Genomic DNA, 18,049 nt, shown 5'->3' with positions numbered 1-18,049 from the left:
GGACCCTGTATGAGGGGATGTGTGTGTGTGTGTGTGTGTGCAAGAGAGTGAGAGAGCCTGTACGAGGGGGTGTGTATGTGTACTAGAGAGAAGGAGCATGTGTGTGAGAGAGGGAGGGACAGAGGGAGCCTGTGTGAGGGGCAGTTCTGAGAATGGGGTCAAACTCTGGGACTGGCAATAGAGTAGAAGGAGTTGAGCCTAGAAGTAGAAGGGAGAGAGTTACTGCAGGTGGAGAAGTTGGGGCCTGAGAGGGCAAATTGGCCAGAGGAGTACGAAGAGCGAGTGGAAGGGACACTCTTACAGTGAATTTCAAGGGAAATTCTGCTCAAACTATTTTAAATTCTGCATCTTTAAGTAATAACTTTTTTTCTGTACTAATTTAAAATGTAATTATTTAAAGACTGTCATGTAAATTGTGTTATTTTGACTAATATAAAGTTTGCAGAATTCTAAGTTTTTGTGCGCAGAATTGCCCCAGGAGTAATATAAATGATTAATAAGAATAAATTTGGGTTTGCAAAGTGTTTGAAGGAATTCTTTGAATTGCTACTCGCAGCACAAGTCAACCTTTTCTCTCCCACACCACGGATAGCATGGGGGCAGGAGGCTAAGGCCCCTACTATTTAACAAAAAATATAGTATGTGGACATGCTGGCTGGTCTAGTGTTCCCAATGGACCAATACTTCCTTTCCTCTGGCCCACGATGGGCTGCCAAGCCTATCCCCCGAACCTTCCCATGGACCCCACAGCCCCTGAAGTACAGGGAAGCTGCTGAGCCCAGTAACAGTGGGGGTGAACCAGCGCCCACTCTTAGACCCTTCCATGCTCTCCTGAATTCTGTGCAGGGGCCTGTGAACAGGAGCCCACTCAGACCCCGTGCTCACTGCTTGCTGTTATCAAACCCCGCCCCCAACTAATTGCTGCAGGGCCCGGTAACTTTCCTGGAGACCCATTTTGGGGGCCGATGCAATAAATCTGTGCGGAAAACGGGAGCTCAGTGTTTTTGCATTCGAGCCTCCTTTTAATTTCATTCGTATAGCTGGTTGCCTCTCTGAAAGGATTACGCAGCCTCACGTCAGTCTTTCGGGCGGTCCTTTGGAATGTTTGACAGCTCCTGTCAATCATCACGTGACCTACGTTTGCTGTACGTATAAAACATGTCCTTTTGTGCGCCTGAATTCTTGCAAGCTTTGTCAGCGCTTCCCTGCCTGTCTACAAACTGAAGTAAGTTATGAACTTCTATGCGTTCCAGCCGCCGGAATCTTGTCTTTTATTTCTGTTTATCGCGCCTTTTGTCCCTGACAATTTTCTCTCTCTCTCTCTCTCTTAGACTTGCTAAATCCCTAATTAAAATTTGAAAGGAACTGTTCCGGTAAGAAATATCTTTATATCCAGCCCTTCCTCATATCTTTAACTTTAACCTTTTTGATATTTATTTTTCTTAATCAGCTTTTCTTCTGTGCTGACTTCCATCCGGCAATTCTTTGTCTACCGCACCTCTTCGCCTCTCTGACCGGCGACTTTGCACAGATGATTATCCAGTTTCGTACCCTCTTTGGGTTTGTATCATTCGGCTTAATTCTTGATATGTATTTTTCACTTTCATACTTGCTTAATCTGTCGTCTCTTGCCCTCTCTCTTTCACACTGGTCCTTTGACCGGCATCTTTGCGCCAGTGAGAGTTGGTTTTTCACCTTCCTGCTCGACTGTATTTATATACTTTTAAAGAATAAAAAAAAAAAATAATAAAATTGGGGGATTCTTTCACTAGAGCCAAGCCCTTATCCAATAGCCTGTTTCAGAAACTTTTCTGGATTTTCTTCTTTTCTTTTGGGGGTAAGTTGTTTTGATTTTCATTTTTCATCACATTTCCTTTCTATTTCTCATGTGCTCAATATTCCTTCATTTATTTTATATATATTTCAGATTCAATGCTCAGACCGCTACTTTTCCCATATCTTATATGCGTACTCTCTCACCTGTAGGTAATTCTGAACTTTTAAAGCTACTTTTGCATTGCTACAGATTGGGGCAGATTTTCAAAGCCCTATGCGCGTAAATTCGGGAGGATTTACGCGCGTAGGGGGAGTTATGCGTGCCGAGCCTATTTTCAAAAGGCCCGGCGGCGCGTCTAAGTCCCAGGGCTTGAAAAAAGGGGTGGGGTGCTCCAGGGGCGGGGGCCGGAGCCTCCAGGCACAGCAGCCATTTGCCGTTGTGCCTGGGATCGCGGGCTGGCCATCGGCCGGCGTGCGCAACCTACGCCTGCCCAGAGGCAGGCACAACTTATAAAATAAAGGTTAGGGAGGGTAGAAGGAAAGTTCCCTCAGAGGTCGCTCCAATTTCGGAGCGGCCTCGGAGGGAACGTGGAAAGCCAGCTGGGTTCCCGAAGGGCTCAGCGCGCGCAAGGTGCACTACTGTGCACTCCCTTGCGTGCGCCGACCCTGGATTTTATAACATGCACATGTTATAAAATCGGGCGTACATTTGTGCGCACTGGGTTGCGCACACAAAAGTACGCCCACGCGTAGGTATTAAAATCCGGCCCATTATGCACAACATTTGAGCCTTCCTTTTATGCCTATGGGTGCCTTTAGAAACAATCTCTGAAACAATCATAGAAACATTCTTCTAAAACAAGTTTTTTCTCGAATACTCATTAATATAAACATTTTATCATGCATAGACATATTTGATTATGGACCACTTTATGCAATATTCTCTTTATATTGACTTGAGTATCCTGTCTAATATATATATATTCATGTATCTCCAGATGTACATGTCTTTGTTTTGTAATTAATTTTTCTGATTTCAAATTTTTACTGTTTTGTTAGCCTCACTCCCGATGCAATCATTTCGAAACATGACCTCTGTCGGGGACCATGAAATCACTGACCTGAATGTTTTGGCTTGATGCTGACATTTTGAACATTTTGCTTGCCTTGAATATAATAAAACTTTGAACTTTATGGACATTGCTTGAACCTTTTATGTCCTTCCTCTTTTTATTGGTCAATCATATTAACAACATCACAAACATCCTCCATTAACGGTATATTGCGTTGCAACACAAAACCCTGCCGAAAAGGCAATCAGATCTTTTGTAGCAAAACTGCCGTACCATAATAGTACAAGCTCCCAGGAACCAAACAGCAGCAACCCATCCTGTGAAAGGACAGCATTGAAAAGTTACACCAGGCCCTAGAACACCGATACACCTCTTACTGGGAAAAAAAAGAAGCAGCCGGAGTGCTACAAAATCCCTACACAGAAACTACAAGCTAGCAGAAGACATCATCTCTGTCATGCCCTCACTAAATACAGAATAAGGGAGCACAAATAAAAAACATGCAGACAAAAAAATCAGCTGGAAACCCTGTGAAACCAGAATGCATCCAGTGCAACACTGCAGAATTGAAACAAATGCATTTCCTCCTATATTGAACAAAATACATATACATGTTTTCTAAGGTGACATGTTCCAATCATTAAACTAAAAATTCTCTACCTTTGTTGTCTGGACATTTATTTTTCTAATCCTGTTGGTCTGCTTTTCTCATTTGTCTTCTCCTACCTCCTTTTCTAGGATTCTCATTTCCATTTTAATTTTCTGCTCTTGCCTCTTCTCTTCCTTTCCTACATCTTAGTCATTGATCTTTCACTATCCACTCATAGCTAGATTTCACTATCCTTCTCCCTATGTTTCTTTTTTTTCATACCTCTTACCTTCCTAAAAAAAATCTCCATCTCCCACTCTCATCTTCCCAGCTCATCCTCCACTCCCACTCCTTCCCTAGCCTCCTATTCCCCTAACTCCCTAGTCTCATTTCCATACCTCTGTTCTAGTCCTCAACTATTTTCTTCTGCCTTTAATCTTCTCACAGCCCTAGCTCATCCCATCTCCTGATCCCAGTTCCCTTCTGTCTCTTATCCCCTGCCTAGCCTATTACATCACTTTAAATGTCTACCAGACCCATTCCCATGCTCTTCCACACCCTCACTCATGCCCCAGCCCATCTAATACCCTCCTCTCATACCACCCAACTCCTGTCCCCATTAACCCCCACAAATCTCAGTCTCAGAGTCCTCGGACCCCCATTCTATTTCCAAGTTCCCATTCTCCCAACCAATCTGACTACCTGTTCGTCCCATCCCCCCAATCTTGAAATCTCAGCTCTCTTAAATCCCAACTCTCTACCAAATCTCCATTCTTCCCCCAACTTCCCAAATCTGAGCCCCTGCTCTGTCCCTGCAGCACCCCATCCTGTGCATCCCTACTCTTCCATACAAATCCCCATTCTTTTTCATCCCACCACTCTCTCATACACACACTCACTCACTGGCTCTCTCTCCCCCTCATACACACACTCACTCACTCACTCACTGGCTCTCTCCCCCTCATACACACACTCACTCACTGGCTCTCTCCCCCTCATACACACACACTCACTCACTGGCTCTCTCTCCCCCTCTCTCCCCTTCATACACACACTCACTCACTGGCTCTCTCCCCCTCATACACACACAGTCACTCACTGGCTCTCTCCTCCTCATACACACACTCACTCACTGGCTCTCTCTCCTCCTCATACACACACTCACTCACTGGCTCTCTCCTCCTCATACACAAAACACATACACACTCAATGGCTCTGTCACTATAACACTCACAAACCAGGCCTCCTGCTGTAGGTACCAAGGGATGTGCTGGGGCTCCACTGGGCCTTTGTATTTAGCATCTAATGGGAGGGTGGTGCCAGTTCCAGTATATCTCTGCAGACAGGAGCAGAAGTGCTGGCGGCCTTGCTGGTCCTATGTATTTAGCAACTTGTGGTAGAGATGTGTTTCAGCCCCGCTAAGCCACCACTTCAGCCCTGCTGGGCCTTTCCTTCAGCTGCAGGAGGGTTGGAGCCAGTGACCCCACTGATTCTTCAATTCGGCCATGGGAAGGAGGGAAAGTGTCAGGGGCACCACTGGGCCTCTTTTTTTACAGCCACGGGTGGGAGGGTTGGTGCTGACAACCCGCTGTGACTTTTCGTCTGCCGCGTGTTGGAGGGTTGGCGCCGGCAACGCACCTGGGCCTCTTCTTTAGTCACAGGTGTGAGGGGAAGTGCCTGTGACCCCGCTGGGCCTCTTTTCAGATGGCGATGTGCTGGGGCCCAGCTGTACCTTTTTTTTCAGCCACTGGTAGAAGGGGACGTGGCAGAGCAGGAGCTGAGGAGAGGTGATCAGAGCAACTGGCCCACCAGGGAATGCCCAATCCGCCCCGTGTAAGTGCAATGCAAGTGTGCACAGTGGGTCGCATCTGTTCTGCTCAACCCTCCCGATGGCACCTTCCTCCTAGCTGTCACCTGTGGTGGACTGCCCCCCTCCCCCCCTCGCACCCTCCAAGCAAATGTTACACTAGCAAGCTTGTATGTAATGCAATTAAATACATTGATAGTTGATCTCAGAATCCACTGTGACGGGGGTTAGCTTCAAAGTTATATTTATTTACTTACTTCGCTACATACTACTAAGGGATTTTTCAGTTCTCTACAGCTATGCAAATTGTAAACCAATCTATACCTTGTGGTGGATTTTATAAACTACTTCATATTAAGCATTCAAAGCATCCGACTGTTTCTCATTAGAATGGCGCATTTTCTGCACCAGGCCTCCAAAATATTCATGTAATGTTATAGGTGTCTCACTGTCCCATCCACACACACTTACAATACACACAAGATTATAAGAAAGAAAGTACACTGTAAAAATTCTTAGAGGTTTTTTTTTTTTATTTTTTAGCTGCAAACTACTGAAGGATTTAACCTACCAATGAACAAAAACCCACGTGTGCTGAAACGGTTATTTAAAAAATGTAAACTCTAATATATAAATCACCCTTCGCTTTTGAACACTTCACTATGTGCACGGTATATTCCTCCCACACGCTCTCCCAGCCCCAATCCCTCCTACTTTTGCAGGGCTATAAAAGCAGAGGCTGGAGTACAGAAGGAAAACCACCCCCCCAAACAAGATGTTAGCAGAACAGGCCCTTGTGTGGCACAGCATGCGACCTGCTAACCTTTCCTGATGTCAGAGAGTGTTTAAATAACCACCATATGGCAGATAACAACCCAGGAACAAAAGCTGCAGTCATCGGTTTCAGCTCAGCATTCCAGGGTCCTAGATCCTTAATCGGCCCTCACATGCTCTATTGTGCTTCACATCCTGTACCCTTATATAAGACTGTCTGCTGGAAGCCATGCAGTGGAAACAGGCCAGATCCCACCAAACAACCAGTTCCAAGTGTCAGCTGGGAGCTCAGCACATCCAGGAATGCATTCAGTGAGTTCAGAAACAAACATTTGACAGGGGCCTTTCATCCAAACGGAATTCCAACACACTTCACAAGTTTTGTTTTCATTTTTCGCTTTACAATTAAAAGATGCAGTCAGCTTTTTGAGGTGAAAAGTTTGGCTAGTTTTGGTGGATGACCTGTCTTCAATAGACAGAAATAATTTTATCATCCAAGTACACCAAAACATAGATATCCTTAGGAGAAAATGTGACTTTTCTTCTGTAATTTGAGCCCTGGCACGCACCAAGAAATGGTGTTATTTTACTCCACATGCCCATGACAATCTCCTAAGGCTTATAATATAACAGGAGGTGAACTAAGAATTTTATAGAGGAATATATTGGTCACCAAACATTCAAATAACTATACCAACACTTATCCACGTATACACATCATTTCAAGACGCCGTTCCCAGACAACTTATATATCTTTATATCATGACCATCATACTAGGCCTCATCATTTAAGCTTGCGCTATTTGGACTCAGCTGATGGTCTTGATATAAAGATATATAAGTTGTCTGGGAACAGCGTCTTGAAATGATGTGTATACATGGATAAGTGTTGGTATAGTTATTTGAATCTCCTAAGGCTGTCATGATTGTGGCACCAAGAAAATAACCTGCTTTTAAAATATATTAAAAGGAGAGACAGAGAGAGACTGGAGATCATTTTTAGCCTACTTATAAGATCCCTAATCATTTTTTTTTATTTTACATCATATTCACACCCCGTTTTCAGGACATGTCAGGGGATCCAAGAAGATTCTGACAGGGTTTGTTTTGTTGAGTTTTTTTGTTTTGTTTTGTATTTTGGGCTCTACGTATACCTGCAGACACATGCATGTTCCAAAAAGTAGACCCCCGTTAGTGCTGCAATGAACATCTTGTTGTCCCTGGTCCATAAACACACATTTCAATTTATCCCCCCCCCACCCCCACCCGTCCCCAGTCGCTCACAATGAGGTGCCTGCAATATACAGGATAAATGCACGGTGCACTACATCCCCTTATGCTATGCATTCACCCTGTAAGGCTTCATCAGCATCAGCTACCGAGTGGGATAATCGTACGCAGATTGAGTCCAATAAGCATACCCCAAGCCTTGATCACTTACTCTGTCATTACCACAATATTTGCAGATGTGAGTGAATCTGGATTTCATTAAAAAAAAAAAGTCCGGGTTCAACACATTTAAGTTTAATAAATGAGTCAACATTTTGAAGGACATGGACTAAGCTGATTTGCCCATCCTTGAAGGGGAAAGAAAGAATGTTAAAAAAAAAAAAATGGACCAGTCTGGATAATAAGGGTGTCCTGGCACAGCAGAGCCCTGTTCCCCTCTGCACTGATATGGCCTCCTAGCAGGAACCCTGAGACCAGAACGATTTCTGACCAGAGCTGCCCACCTTCCTTGCTATATGTACTGTTTAACAGCAGGTTGTGTTATCCTCCCAACATCGAGCACAAACCTGACCAAGGTGGGAATTTTTTTTTTTTTAATCTTAATTTTTAAGCAGTTCTTCTCCATGTCTGAAGATCCAAATGGGCCATACTGGCTACGAAGTCAGAAATGACACCACACACTTTAAATGAATCAAATAATGTGTGATGGGTGTCACATTATAAACAGGGAAAGTGGGGAACTGTAAGAAAAAAAAAAAAAAGAGCAAAATGTATAAAAATCCCTTAATACACAATGCTTAAATTGACATGTGAAGACTATTTACCATATGTACCTCTGAAAACTGTGTAACATACAGAAGATTATGGGTTTCTTCTGAAATGTTGGCTCTTGAGAGGTAAATTTTCATTACAATGTTCTCAGTGTCTGCATAAATATAATTTCTCATCTACTCATGCCTATTTTCCCCCCTAATCTAGCACAATGCTACCCTGACTGGGCCTCTACCTATGCTCTTCCAGGCAGAAAGGTCTAGACTTGAAGTTTGGATTTGTCTGGGCAACAAGAATTCCAGCTCTTGATAACTTCAGCCAGGCCGTGCCCCTACCTTGTACTTCTAAACCTCCAAAACAAGTGATCTCTGTATGAAACGACTGCACAGGACTCCATGACATCAGAATCACGAGGGATCACTGGGCGGATGCTGCTCTACTTGTTTTATAGGAGAAATTAAACCAGTTCAAGAGTGTGCATCAATGAAACATTATATTGCTTCTCCTCTATTCACCCACCTACCCTGGGGATTCTGACCAGAGATAACCACAAGTCCCCAAGTCCCTGTGCTCCCACACAGCAGATATCCTTGTCAACAATTTTACTTTGGTGTCCCAATACACAGAACATCAAATACTGTGTTCAAATATGTCCTCTTGTTCTGATGGCAAACTAAACCACAACGATGGCTTAGGGGATTCCCCAAACTCTAGAAGACCATTTTACTATTTCCAGCATTTTACAAGAACCAGTCCATGAGGATAACAAATGCACACTACGTAAACTGCAGAATCCTAATCTACAAAAAGCTAATGCACACTCTAAAGCTATGATGGGTTCCTCATGGAAATGAAAAATCTCTCATAGTCAGCCTAGCCATCTGACATGTGCTCGTAGGAGAACGACTTGCTAGAGCTCTGCACACGAACTAACCAGCACGGATACAGCTTCTAGCATGATTCTACCAAGTCCCTGTTCCATAATCTCTGTACTGAATCAGTACCTGAAGAAAGTTGCCCAGCGGCCTGTGTCTGTCTCCTCTCTGCCTGGCCACACATGTAACAGCAGCTGCTTTTCCAGTGGATAAGTGCTCATCACATCACTTGCTCACCACTGAGCACAATTAACCAGTTGAAGGTATACAGGACTTGAGACTTTTCACACTTGGTTGTAACTTGTATGAGAAATGCAAGACAATCCAAGAGAGAGAACTGATCAATAAACCACCATACTCACTGTTCTTGGGATGGGTGGAGACAAGGATCCATTTGACATGTATGGGTCGTTATTCATATTCGGCATCATGATGTACCCTGGATAACCAGAGTATGAAGGGCCCTTGCTGTATAAACCACCATCTGGATGCTTTCCAGCTTTTAAGGAAACAAAATTAAACGTTAAATTTTCTTGCTCCTTTCATATCAGTTTCTCCTATCATATACATAGCGGGGAATTTTCAAAAGGATTTACATATTTAAAACTGAGTTTCACATGTGTAAATGCACTTTAACCATATGTGGTCTTTTGAAAATTGCTCCAATATATACCATTGAATTGTAAATAGATTCTGTGTGTGTAAGTGCACTTTAAGTGCATAAATGGACTTTTGAAAATTGCTACGAAAGTGTGTTACATTTATACATGTAACTTCTTTGAAAATTACCTCCACAGCCTTCATTCACAGTGCACACGCTTACTAATGGAGCCCCCAGCCATACTGAATAACTGTTCTCATGAGCAATTACCAAGACCAGTTTAGCTAAACTAGTTTAGAATATCCAGGATGAAGAGGTAAACAAACCAAGCTAGCATATCCTCATGCAACAGCTTAAATGGCCTTAGTCAAAGCCTTCAATGTGGTATAATTAGCCTTATTCCCTGTAGGAGGAGCGTGCCAGTAAAACTGCCCCAGGACCAACTCTTTAAATCCTCTTTTACAGTCCCCAGGAAGTGGGCCAGAGAGCACCAAGATAGTGACATGCAGTAACTTAGTAAACAATGGCAGATAAAGTCCAAAATGTTCCATATAAGTCTGCCCAATCCTGCTTAGGGTTTTAACCACCGCTCCGTGCAGGTTACTCCAATGCATTCTGGGAAGCACAAAACACAGTACTAGAGGACAATATTCATCACCACTTAGCCAGTTTAGTTCCGACTTTTCCAACCAGCCAATTGGCACTATCTGAATATTCAGCCACACCTAGTGAATCATTTAGCTAGCTGTTTATCTGGCTAACCAGGCTGGATAAGTGAAGTACCTGACTTCCGCTGATTCATTCGATGGCGGTGTTTCTTTGAGCTATGGAGGTGGCGTTTTCGCCAAAAATTGAAAAGGTTCATAGTGTGTGAGATGAGGTGTTCTACAAATTTGATTATGGAAGACGCTATGAAATAAGAGTCGGGGATATCTGGTTGTACTTCTGAGAAAAAGTTTTTTGGGACGTTCAGATGAAAAACCCTTTGGATATATGTTGAGGATATATGAGTAGTAGGAGATTCCTCAGAAGTTCTCCTGAAGAAGCCTGTGGGAAGGCGAAACATGTTGAGAAGATGAAGAACGATTAGAGGATTGGCGTTCTTGGAACGAAGAAAGATTTGTGCAATAGAATTTTCTCTGCTTATAAACAGATTGTATTCAAAAAAGTTGATTATGTGAAAAGGTTTACATCTGTGTTTAATTCAAATTATCAAAGTTTTTTAAAAATAAGTGATAGTAAGATATGTGTGAGTGGTATGTAGAATGAATGTGATGTGAATGAGTATGACTATATGTGTGAGATACTATGGGTATTTTTAAATGGTAATTGTTTGGGGTAATGTGAAAAAATATTTCTGGGATCTTGTTTTATGAAATTTTCACCAAATAAAGATTGAGACCAATATATATGTCACTATACATTATTGAATATGGATAAGTGAAGGGCAGGATAGAGATAGAGCTACTTATCCAGCTAACTTACGGGCCGATTCAGTAAAGTCTGCGGCCACTCTCCTGTGCGCGCAATTTTGTATTTAAATGAGGCCCGGCGGTAAAAACGGGCAAAAGGAGGCGCTAGGGACACTAGCGCGTCCCTAGTGCCTCCTTTTGAACCGGAGTGGCGGCTGTCAGCAGGTTTGACAGCCGACGCTCAATTTTGCCGGCATTTGTTTCCGAGCCCACTGACAGCCACGGGCTCGAAAACCAGACGCCAGCAAAATTGAGCGTCCGGTTTTCGACCCGACAGCCGCGGGCCGACTTCAAAATTTATTTTTTTTTTTTTTTTTCACTTTTGGAAAGTTTCGGGACCTCCGACTTAACATCGCCATGCTATTAAGTCGGAGGGTGCACAGAAAAAGCAGTTTTTTACTGCTTTTTCTGTAGGCGCTAATTTCTGAAAGTAAAATGTGGGGCTTGGCTGCACATTTTGCTTTCTGAATCGCGGGGGAATACCTAATAGGGCCATCAACATGCATTTGCATGTTGCGGGCGCTATTAGGTTCGGCAGATTGGACGCACGTTTTCGGCCCCTTACTGAATAAGGGGTAAGGGAAAATGCACGTCCAGTGGGGGGGTTAACAGTGCGCTCCAACGGAGCGCACTGTACTGTATCGGCCTGTTAGCTGGATAAGTGCCGATATTCAGCCTTATCTGGCTTAGTTAGCCAGGTAAGTTTTGGACTGCTATTTGGCTGTCCTACAGTTAGCTGGATAAACTTATCTGGATAACTATAAGATAGCCGAATATATTCAGAAGTGCAGCTGCACCGCTGAATATCTCCGTCAAGTTAGGCGGATAAGTTTACCCGGCTAACTTGTTGAACTGCATAGTGGCTGAATATTGGCTTCCTAGTATCTGAATGTCAGTAGATTAAGATCAAAATGGCCCACTTGATTTTCGGGCAGTTGGCTAGACATGCATAGGAGTTCCCACAAATGATCCAACTCCCTTTCCCCACATCGTTTAAAGTGACGTCCCCACTCTTTTCCGATCACTCCATACCCTTCCAGACATGGCCAAAACCTGTTAAGAGTGATGGCCTCCATCTCTGCTAGCAGGCCCCTTCCAGGTTAGAATCTGCCCTCTCCATGCTCACTGAAGCTGGGGTTTTGTTGGAGGAATGACGGCAGAAGGTCATCCTCCAGCCCACACCACAAGGAGTAAACCTTCCCCGGCTGTGTCCCCTGACTCTGTAAGGGAAGGGGTTCATCTGCAAGGGCATCTAGAGAGGAACGTTTAAGTAGCTTGCACTAGTGCATCCAAGTCTTCTTCTTTCTCTGTGCTACTGTGTTGGTCATACCAGCACGCTCACCTACGCAGAACTATGTAACAGTGTATACTGTGTTTTATTATATTTCTATCAGCAAAGTATCCTTCCACGTTGCCACATAAGAGTTCTGGGTCATTTCTGCTTCAGAATAAAATGATTCTCCCAGAGGAGTGGGGGTCCCCACTGCACCCATACTCTGTTCTGAGACTGAGCCAGAACTGGTACCAGAGAAGGAGAAAGAAAATATCCTATTTATCCATGGTCCCTCCATGCAGGCCCCCTGCGCCCCCCGCCCCCCCCCAGTCTTCCTAGAGGCCTAATTCAGTTATATCACTGCTGCTTAAGGTTGCAACCATTGCTCAGTGCAGGTGAAATGAATGCTATCTAGGAAATATAAGACAATGCCAATATTGCTTTTGGGCTACAACTGCCGCTCTGTGCAGGACACCCCCAGCGCCTTCTTGGAAGCACAGTGCTGTTGCAGGCTGTAGCTGCCACTCCATGCAGATTACCCCCAGTGTGTCTTTCCCATCGCCTTGCCACCAGAGATCCTCTCTGTACAGCCCACGCTTTTTTGAATACAACTTCTTCCGGGGCTAACTTGCTGCTCCGTGTAGGTTATCCTGTGCTTCATTAATTCCTCTGTCTCTAGGCATCCTGTGTGTTTATTCCACTATTGTTATTTTTCTTTTTAATTCTTCTGTTACCAGTTTTGCCTTTATCACCTTCTCTGGAAGATTATTCCAGGCACCACCACCCTCTCCATGAAATAATACTTCCCGACACTATTTCCTGAGTCCTCCCCCTTGGAGCTTCACATCATGACCCCTAGGTTTTCCACTGAAAAAGGGTTTGCTTCTTGTGCATTAATCCCTTCCGATATTTAAATGTCTGCCTCTCCTTTCTTGCAGGGCATACATACTGAGGATCCTACAGTCTCACCTCACAGGGCCTTTGATACAGACCCCCGCACCATTTTTGTTGCCTTTCGCTAGGCCTATCTCTGGCTTCTCTCTGCTCTTTCTGAAGTGCAACCTCCAGAACCGAATGCGGTACTCCACGCGTGACCCCACCAATGACCTGCAAAGGGGGCGACATCGCTTCTCTTTCCCCACCACTGCTTATGCCTTTCCCTAATCACCCCACCATCCCGCTGGCTCTGGCCACCGCCTCATCATTACACTGTTTTGCTACTGTGAGATCATCAGACAATAATCGCTTCCCAAGTGCCCCCTCTCCCGGTCGGGACACATCAGGTCAAGGGGCAGCCACGTTTGCAGGTGCTGCACGTCTGTTTTGCCTGACACTTTACAAAGCACAGCTTGAGTCCTGCTGCTGACGTTTAAGCAGATTTAAAAAAAAAAAAAAAGAAAAACTAGGTTTTAACTTTGAACCTCTGACACAGCCAATAGAAGACAGCCAGTGACAGAATGCAGATTTCTTCAAGGGCTGCGACAGTTGGGGGCCTAGAAAAGCTCATCCTGGAGGGGCTATGGTCAAGGACAGCGCTACCCAGAGCCCTTACAAAGCAGTTCAAGTGCGAGGAATGGAGCATGCGCAATGCAAATTTTTAATAGGTAAAGCGAGCCCAGCAACAACAGCAAGCCAAAGAGAAGATATCTGAGGACTTTGTTTTAACACGCTCGCTTCTGTCAGCGATGACCCCTTTCATACCGATTTAGTGCACGTTTTCAGCTCAACGGAGAGAAAACAGCTAAAAAGCTCCTGACTGCGCTTTCTGATGACCTTTTAGATGAGAGAATACTTAAAAAGTGTTCCAGAGGTTCGATCTGCCAAAAACCAGATTGGAGAGAATACCGTCTACTGCAAGATGCAATCTCCAGAACACTTCAGTCTTAAACTGAGCTTGCTATAAATGAAAAAAAAAACAAAACAAAAAAACCAACCTAAGAACCACAGACGCTGAAAACTTCCTATAAATTTAATATTAAAAAACGTGTTTCTTTTTAAACATATTATCAAAAAAGAAAGCGATGAAACAGCTTATTGTTGATTCACGGCCTGTGAAGCGCATTATACAGACAGGAAGGTCTCAAAGCTGCAGTAAGAGACACCTTTAGTGGATTAAAAGGAACATCAAAGCAGCACAAGATGGATTATTTAATTATCAATTTACCCTTTTTTTTTTTGTCTCTACTGCTTTCTCTTTTTGTCTTCTTCTTGAATAAAGTATTGTTGCTCCGTTAGTCCACTTGGAGGCATAAGTAGTATTATTGATATCTGTATGACACTACCAGGCGTATGCAGCACTTTGCAGAGAATGTCACCAAACAAATTGCTAGTGCTAGTTTTTTATTGACTAATTTAATGCATTTGAAGCTAGCCTACAGGAACTATGCTCCCTTCATCAGATCAGGGCAGACTTGCTCCATTTAAGATCTGGCCAGCTATAGCAAAGGCTGTCAGAGGCAGTTTTCATCCTTATGCAACAAACAGTGGCCTCCCTCCGTTCACAGGGAGACCACAAGAACTGGGTTTAACAGATACTGTAAAGACCACACGGGGAGGGGTGATAAAGATAGGGATGAGCAAACCTTTTGAGTTGTGCCCCTCCACCTTCCAATAATGCAATTGGTTGGGCACCCTCCCCCCACCCACCCAAGGCAGGTTTGAAGGCTTAAAGGCTGGCAGCCACACTACCAGCCAGTGGCTCAAGGTCCCCGTTTATGTTTATCCTTAAACTGCTGAAAGGAGTAATCTCACATATTCGCACAAGAGCACTGAGAGGCAGATATCCACACCCGGACAGAGAAATAGATACCTCATACTCCGATCCACAGAAACAGAGCTGGACAGACATCCAGACATACATACACACCCACACACACACACATAGATATCCCACACCTTGATAGACACAGACGTCCGACACCCAGATACCCCAAAGAAAGACAGAAATCCAAACACCCACTTAAGACACAGACATTCCACAGACACAGCAACCCCAGACAGAAAAACACAGACCACACCCAGATACAGAGAGAGACACAGGTAGACAGACCACATCATGCACAGAGACAGCACAGCACACCAGACAAACACAGACACACACACCATAACCAGTCCCAGACCCAGAGAGAGAGGGGGACCTCACACAAATGGAAAAGGGTGGAAGTGTTTTCAAAAAACATAGGTGCCAGCCAAAATGTTCTAGGAATTGAGAAAGACGCCATCACACCCTGCCCAGCTTTTTTTTTTTTTTCAGTTTTTACTATTTTTTGTAAATTTCCCTTTAACTTTGTATTTTTGTTTGCTCATTTTTTTTTTAATTTTGCAAGTTTTGATTTGCTTATTTAACTTTTTTACACTTTTTGCCTTTATTCTCCCTTCCCCATGTCCTCCCTCTCACCCCTCCACCCCCCTTTATTCTCCCTGGCCTTTTTGTCCTTTTCCCTCCCCTATCACACCACTATTTCCTCCCCCCCCCCCCCCCCCCCCCCCCCCCAGGCAGGCAGCAGCTGCGATCTCTCTCCCTGGATATGGGACCCGGCAGCAGCAGGAACTCCTCCTGGGCTGGGGGCCTGAGGATGGCCAGCTTTTTCTGGGTTGTGGAACCCCATGTCCATGTTTGCTGCAGATTGAAAAAAAAGTTCCCAGCCCCAGCCCCCGAGAGCCATGGCAGGCTTACAAGGATGTCGCTATGCTCTGGCAGCTAATGCCTGCATGGCACCAAGATTTCTTTTTTTTTTTCTTCCCTGATAGGGCAGCTAGCATAGCCCCTGTTTGCTCACCCCTGTGAGAAGGCTCAGCATAGCAGCATCCCCGATTTAATCAGATTCCCAAAGCAGGGAATGGCGAAGTAGGGGGAGCTTAAAACCATAAACATTTACATGCCCTCAAGAACTAAATAAGAACCGGAGCAAAGAAGGGGATCATACCAACCAACTCCCCAATGAGTAATCCAAAGTGTTTGCTCTTCCTATGACTTCAAAATGTAACCTTTTCAGCTGGATTTATATTTTATTCCTGAGCAGGTTATTAAATGTTCTGAAAGTTCCTTTGTTTTTCCACTCTAATCGTGGTAAATTTAGTAAAATCAGGGTGCAACCATCATGATCCTCATCAGATACCAATACAGGCACTGCACGAAATCAAGAAAAGCTCCCACACAGTAAAAGCAACTGAAGAGTGAACTTGGTAGAAGGAGATGTTTTCAAAACCAGGATTGCTGCTATGAAAAAAAAAAATGCATATCCTTTTTTAAAAATGTTTTGAAACAGAACTAAAAAGCTATAGTAGACATAAATGAAAAGAGGAGGCAATAGAAATGCACAGTCTCCAGGTAGAAAGTGTCTAGTTATCACTGCTGCTTTAAGATGATCCATCAGCTGACTGATTTCCCTGGCTGAACATCCCAGGGAGCTTGAGAAGCAGCAGCAACTGATAAGGTGGACCAGCCACTGACACACAGAGGAAGTTATTTAGCAGCTCACTAGCAGGCCGATGCAATATTGTGCGTGCGCTGAGCCTAGCGCACAGGTTAACAAGCGCTTGGACGCGCGTCCATAACCCCTTATCGTTTGCAATAAAGGGATTAATGTGTCCAAACCAGCGCATAGTTAATAGCGCTCAGCACATGTAAATTCATGTTGATGAGGCTATTAAGCTATTACCCACTTATGCAAAAAAATAAATGTGCAGCCAACATGGATTACTCTAAAAAAATTAACGCCTGCCCCGGAGCCCCTAAAGTTAACAGAAAGGAAGAAAATACTGCTTTTCTGTAATTCCTCAGACTTAATATCACTGCGATATTAAGTTGGAGGAACCAAAAAAAGGAGTAAGGTGTAAAAAAAAAATAAATGTAAGTCTTGCCAGCGGTCAGGTTAGGAAAGCAGACACTCAATTTTATGAGTGTTCGTTTTCCTAACCTGTGCACAGCCACTTCTCCTGGGTGCCAATGCCGGGGAGGCGCTAGGGATGCACAGTTTCCCCTGGCACTTCCTTTTTCTAACGCAGCGGCTCGTTTGCCTACTGCATCACGTGCAATTGGGAGAGCTGGATTGGGCGCGCCTTAGGAAAGCGGGCGCTCAGTTTGGATGCACGGTTTGGACGCGTCCGTATTGCATCGGCCCGAGTGTGTGGTACAGCATCGAGTATCCCTGGGCATAATTCTGTAGAACGACAATGCAATACCCAGTGCACCCTGCGCTGATAAACATGGAGAAGTACTTTGAAAATAACTGAAGAGCTCTGCTCTTACTGAAGCTCATGTGGCATGCTGGATCTGCAGCGTTCTGGATGCAGCAGACATGGAGATCTGAAGCAGGTGCGGCAGACACACAAAAAAAAAAAAAAATATGCTGGGGTGCAAGCACGCAGAGGAATTACAGAGACGAATATACCGGGCATGCCAAAGAAAGAGGGATGCTAAAGGAACATTTATTATTTGGTTCTTAACTGGAGCCATGGTTCAGGTGTATTCCTTATCTCTGCGGTGCACAGCGTTACGGAAGTGATCTTTAACTAACTCGTGCCTTTGCAAGGTGGGCAAGTGCCATGGAACATGCATACTTGCAGCCTATTTTGCTCTTACTGTGGTTTTGAAATGTAACCTTTTTGGTTTGAACTTCCTGGCTAGTTTCTCTTTGAAAAATCAGCTAGCGTAAAACCCGCCCATTAAAATTACCCATGAGGAGGATGAAACAAGCACGCATGCCATTTGAAAATTGCAGAAGCCTTGCCTGGCTGACAGCTCTCCAACCCCTCCCTCCATTTTTATTCTAGTTTAAACACCTGAAAAGGAATGCTAAGTGAGAA

At 44.3% G+C, this 18,049-nt stretch overlaps 1 protein-coding gene across 4 annotated transcripts in view; it reads right to left on the bottom strand.

Annotated features, from left to right (window-relative positions):
* The window catches only part of LEF1 (lymphoid enhancer binding factor 1), a 230,279-nt gene that overhangs the window by 200,381 nt on the left and 11,849 nt on the right, over positions 1-18,049 (bottom strand). For all 4 annotated transcript variants that reach the window (XM_029596716.1, XM_029596707.1, XM_029596730.1 and 1 more), the window contains exon 3: positions 9,258-9,394. In XM_029596716.1, the coding sequence (XP_029452576.1) occupies positions 9,258-9,394 (137 nt within the window). The remainder of the gene's footprint in view (positions 1-9,257; positions 9,395-18,049) is intronic.

Source organism: Rhinatrema bivittatum, chromosome 1, assembly GCF_901001135.1.
Source record: "Rhinatrema bivittatum chromosome 1, aRhiBiv1.1, whole genome shotgun sequence".
NCBI classification, from domain to species: Eukaryota; Metazoa; Chordata; class Amphibia; order Gymnophiona; family Rhinatrematidae; genus Rhinatrema; species Rhinatrema bivittatum.
Note: the sequence above shows the minus strand (reverse complement) of the source record. Positions and strands in the feature narration are given on the sequence as shown.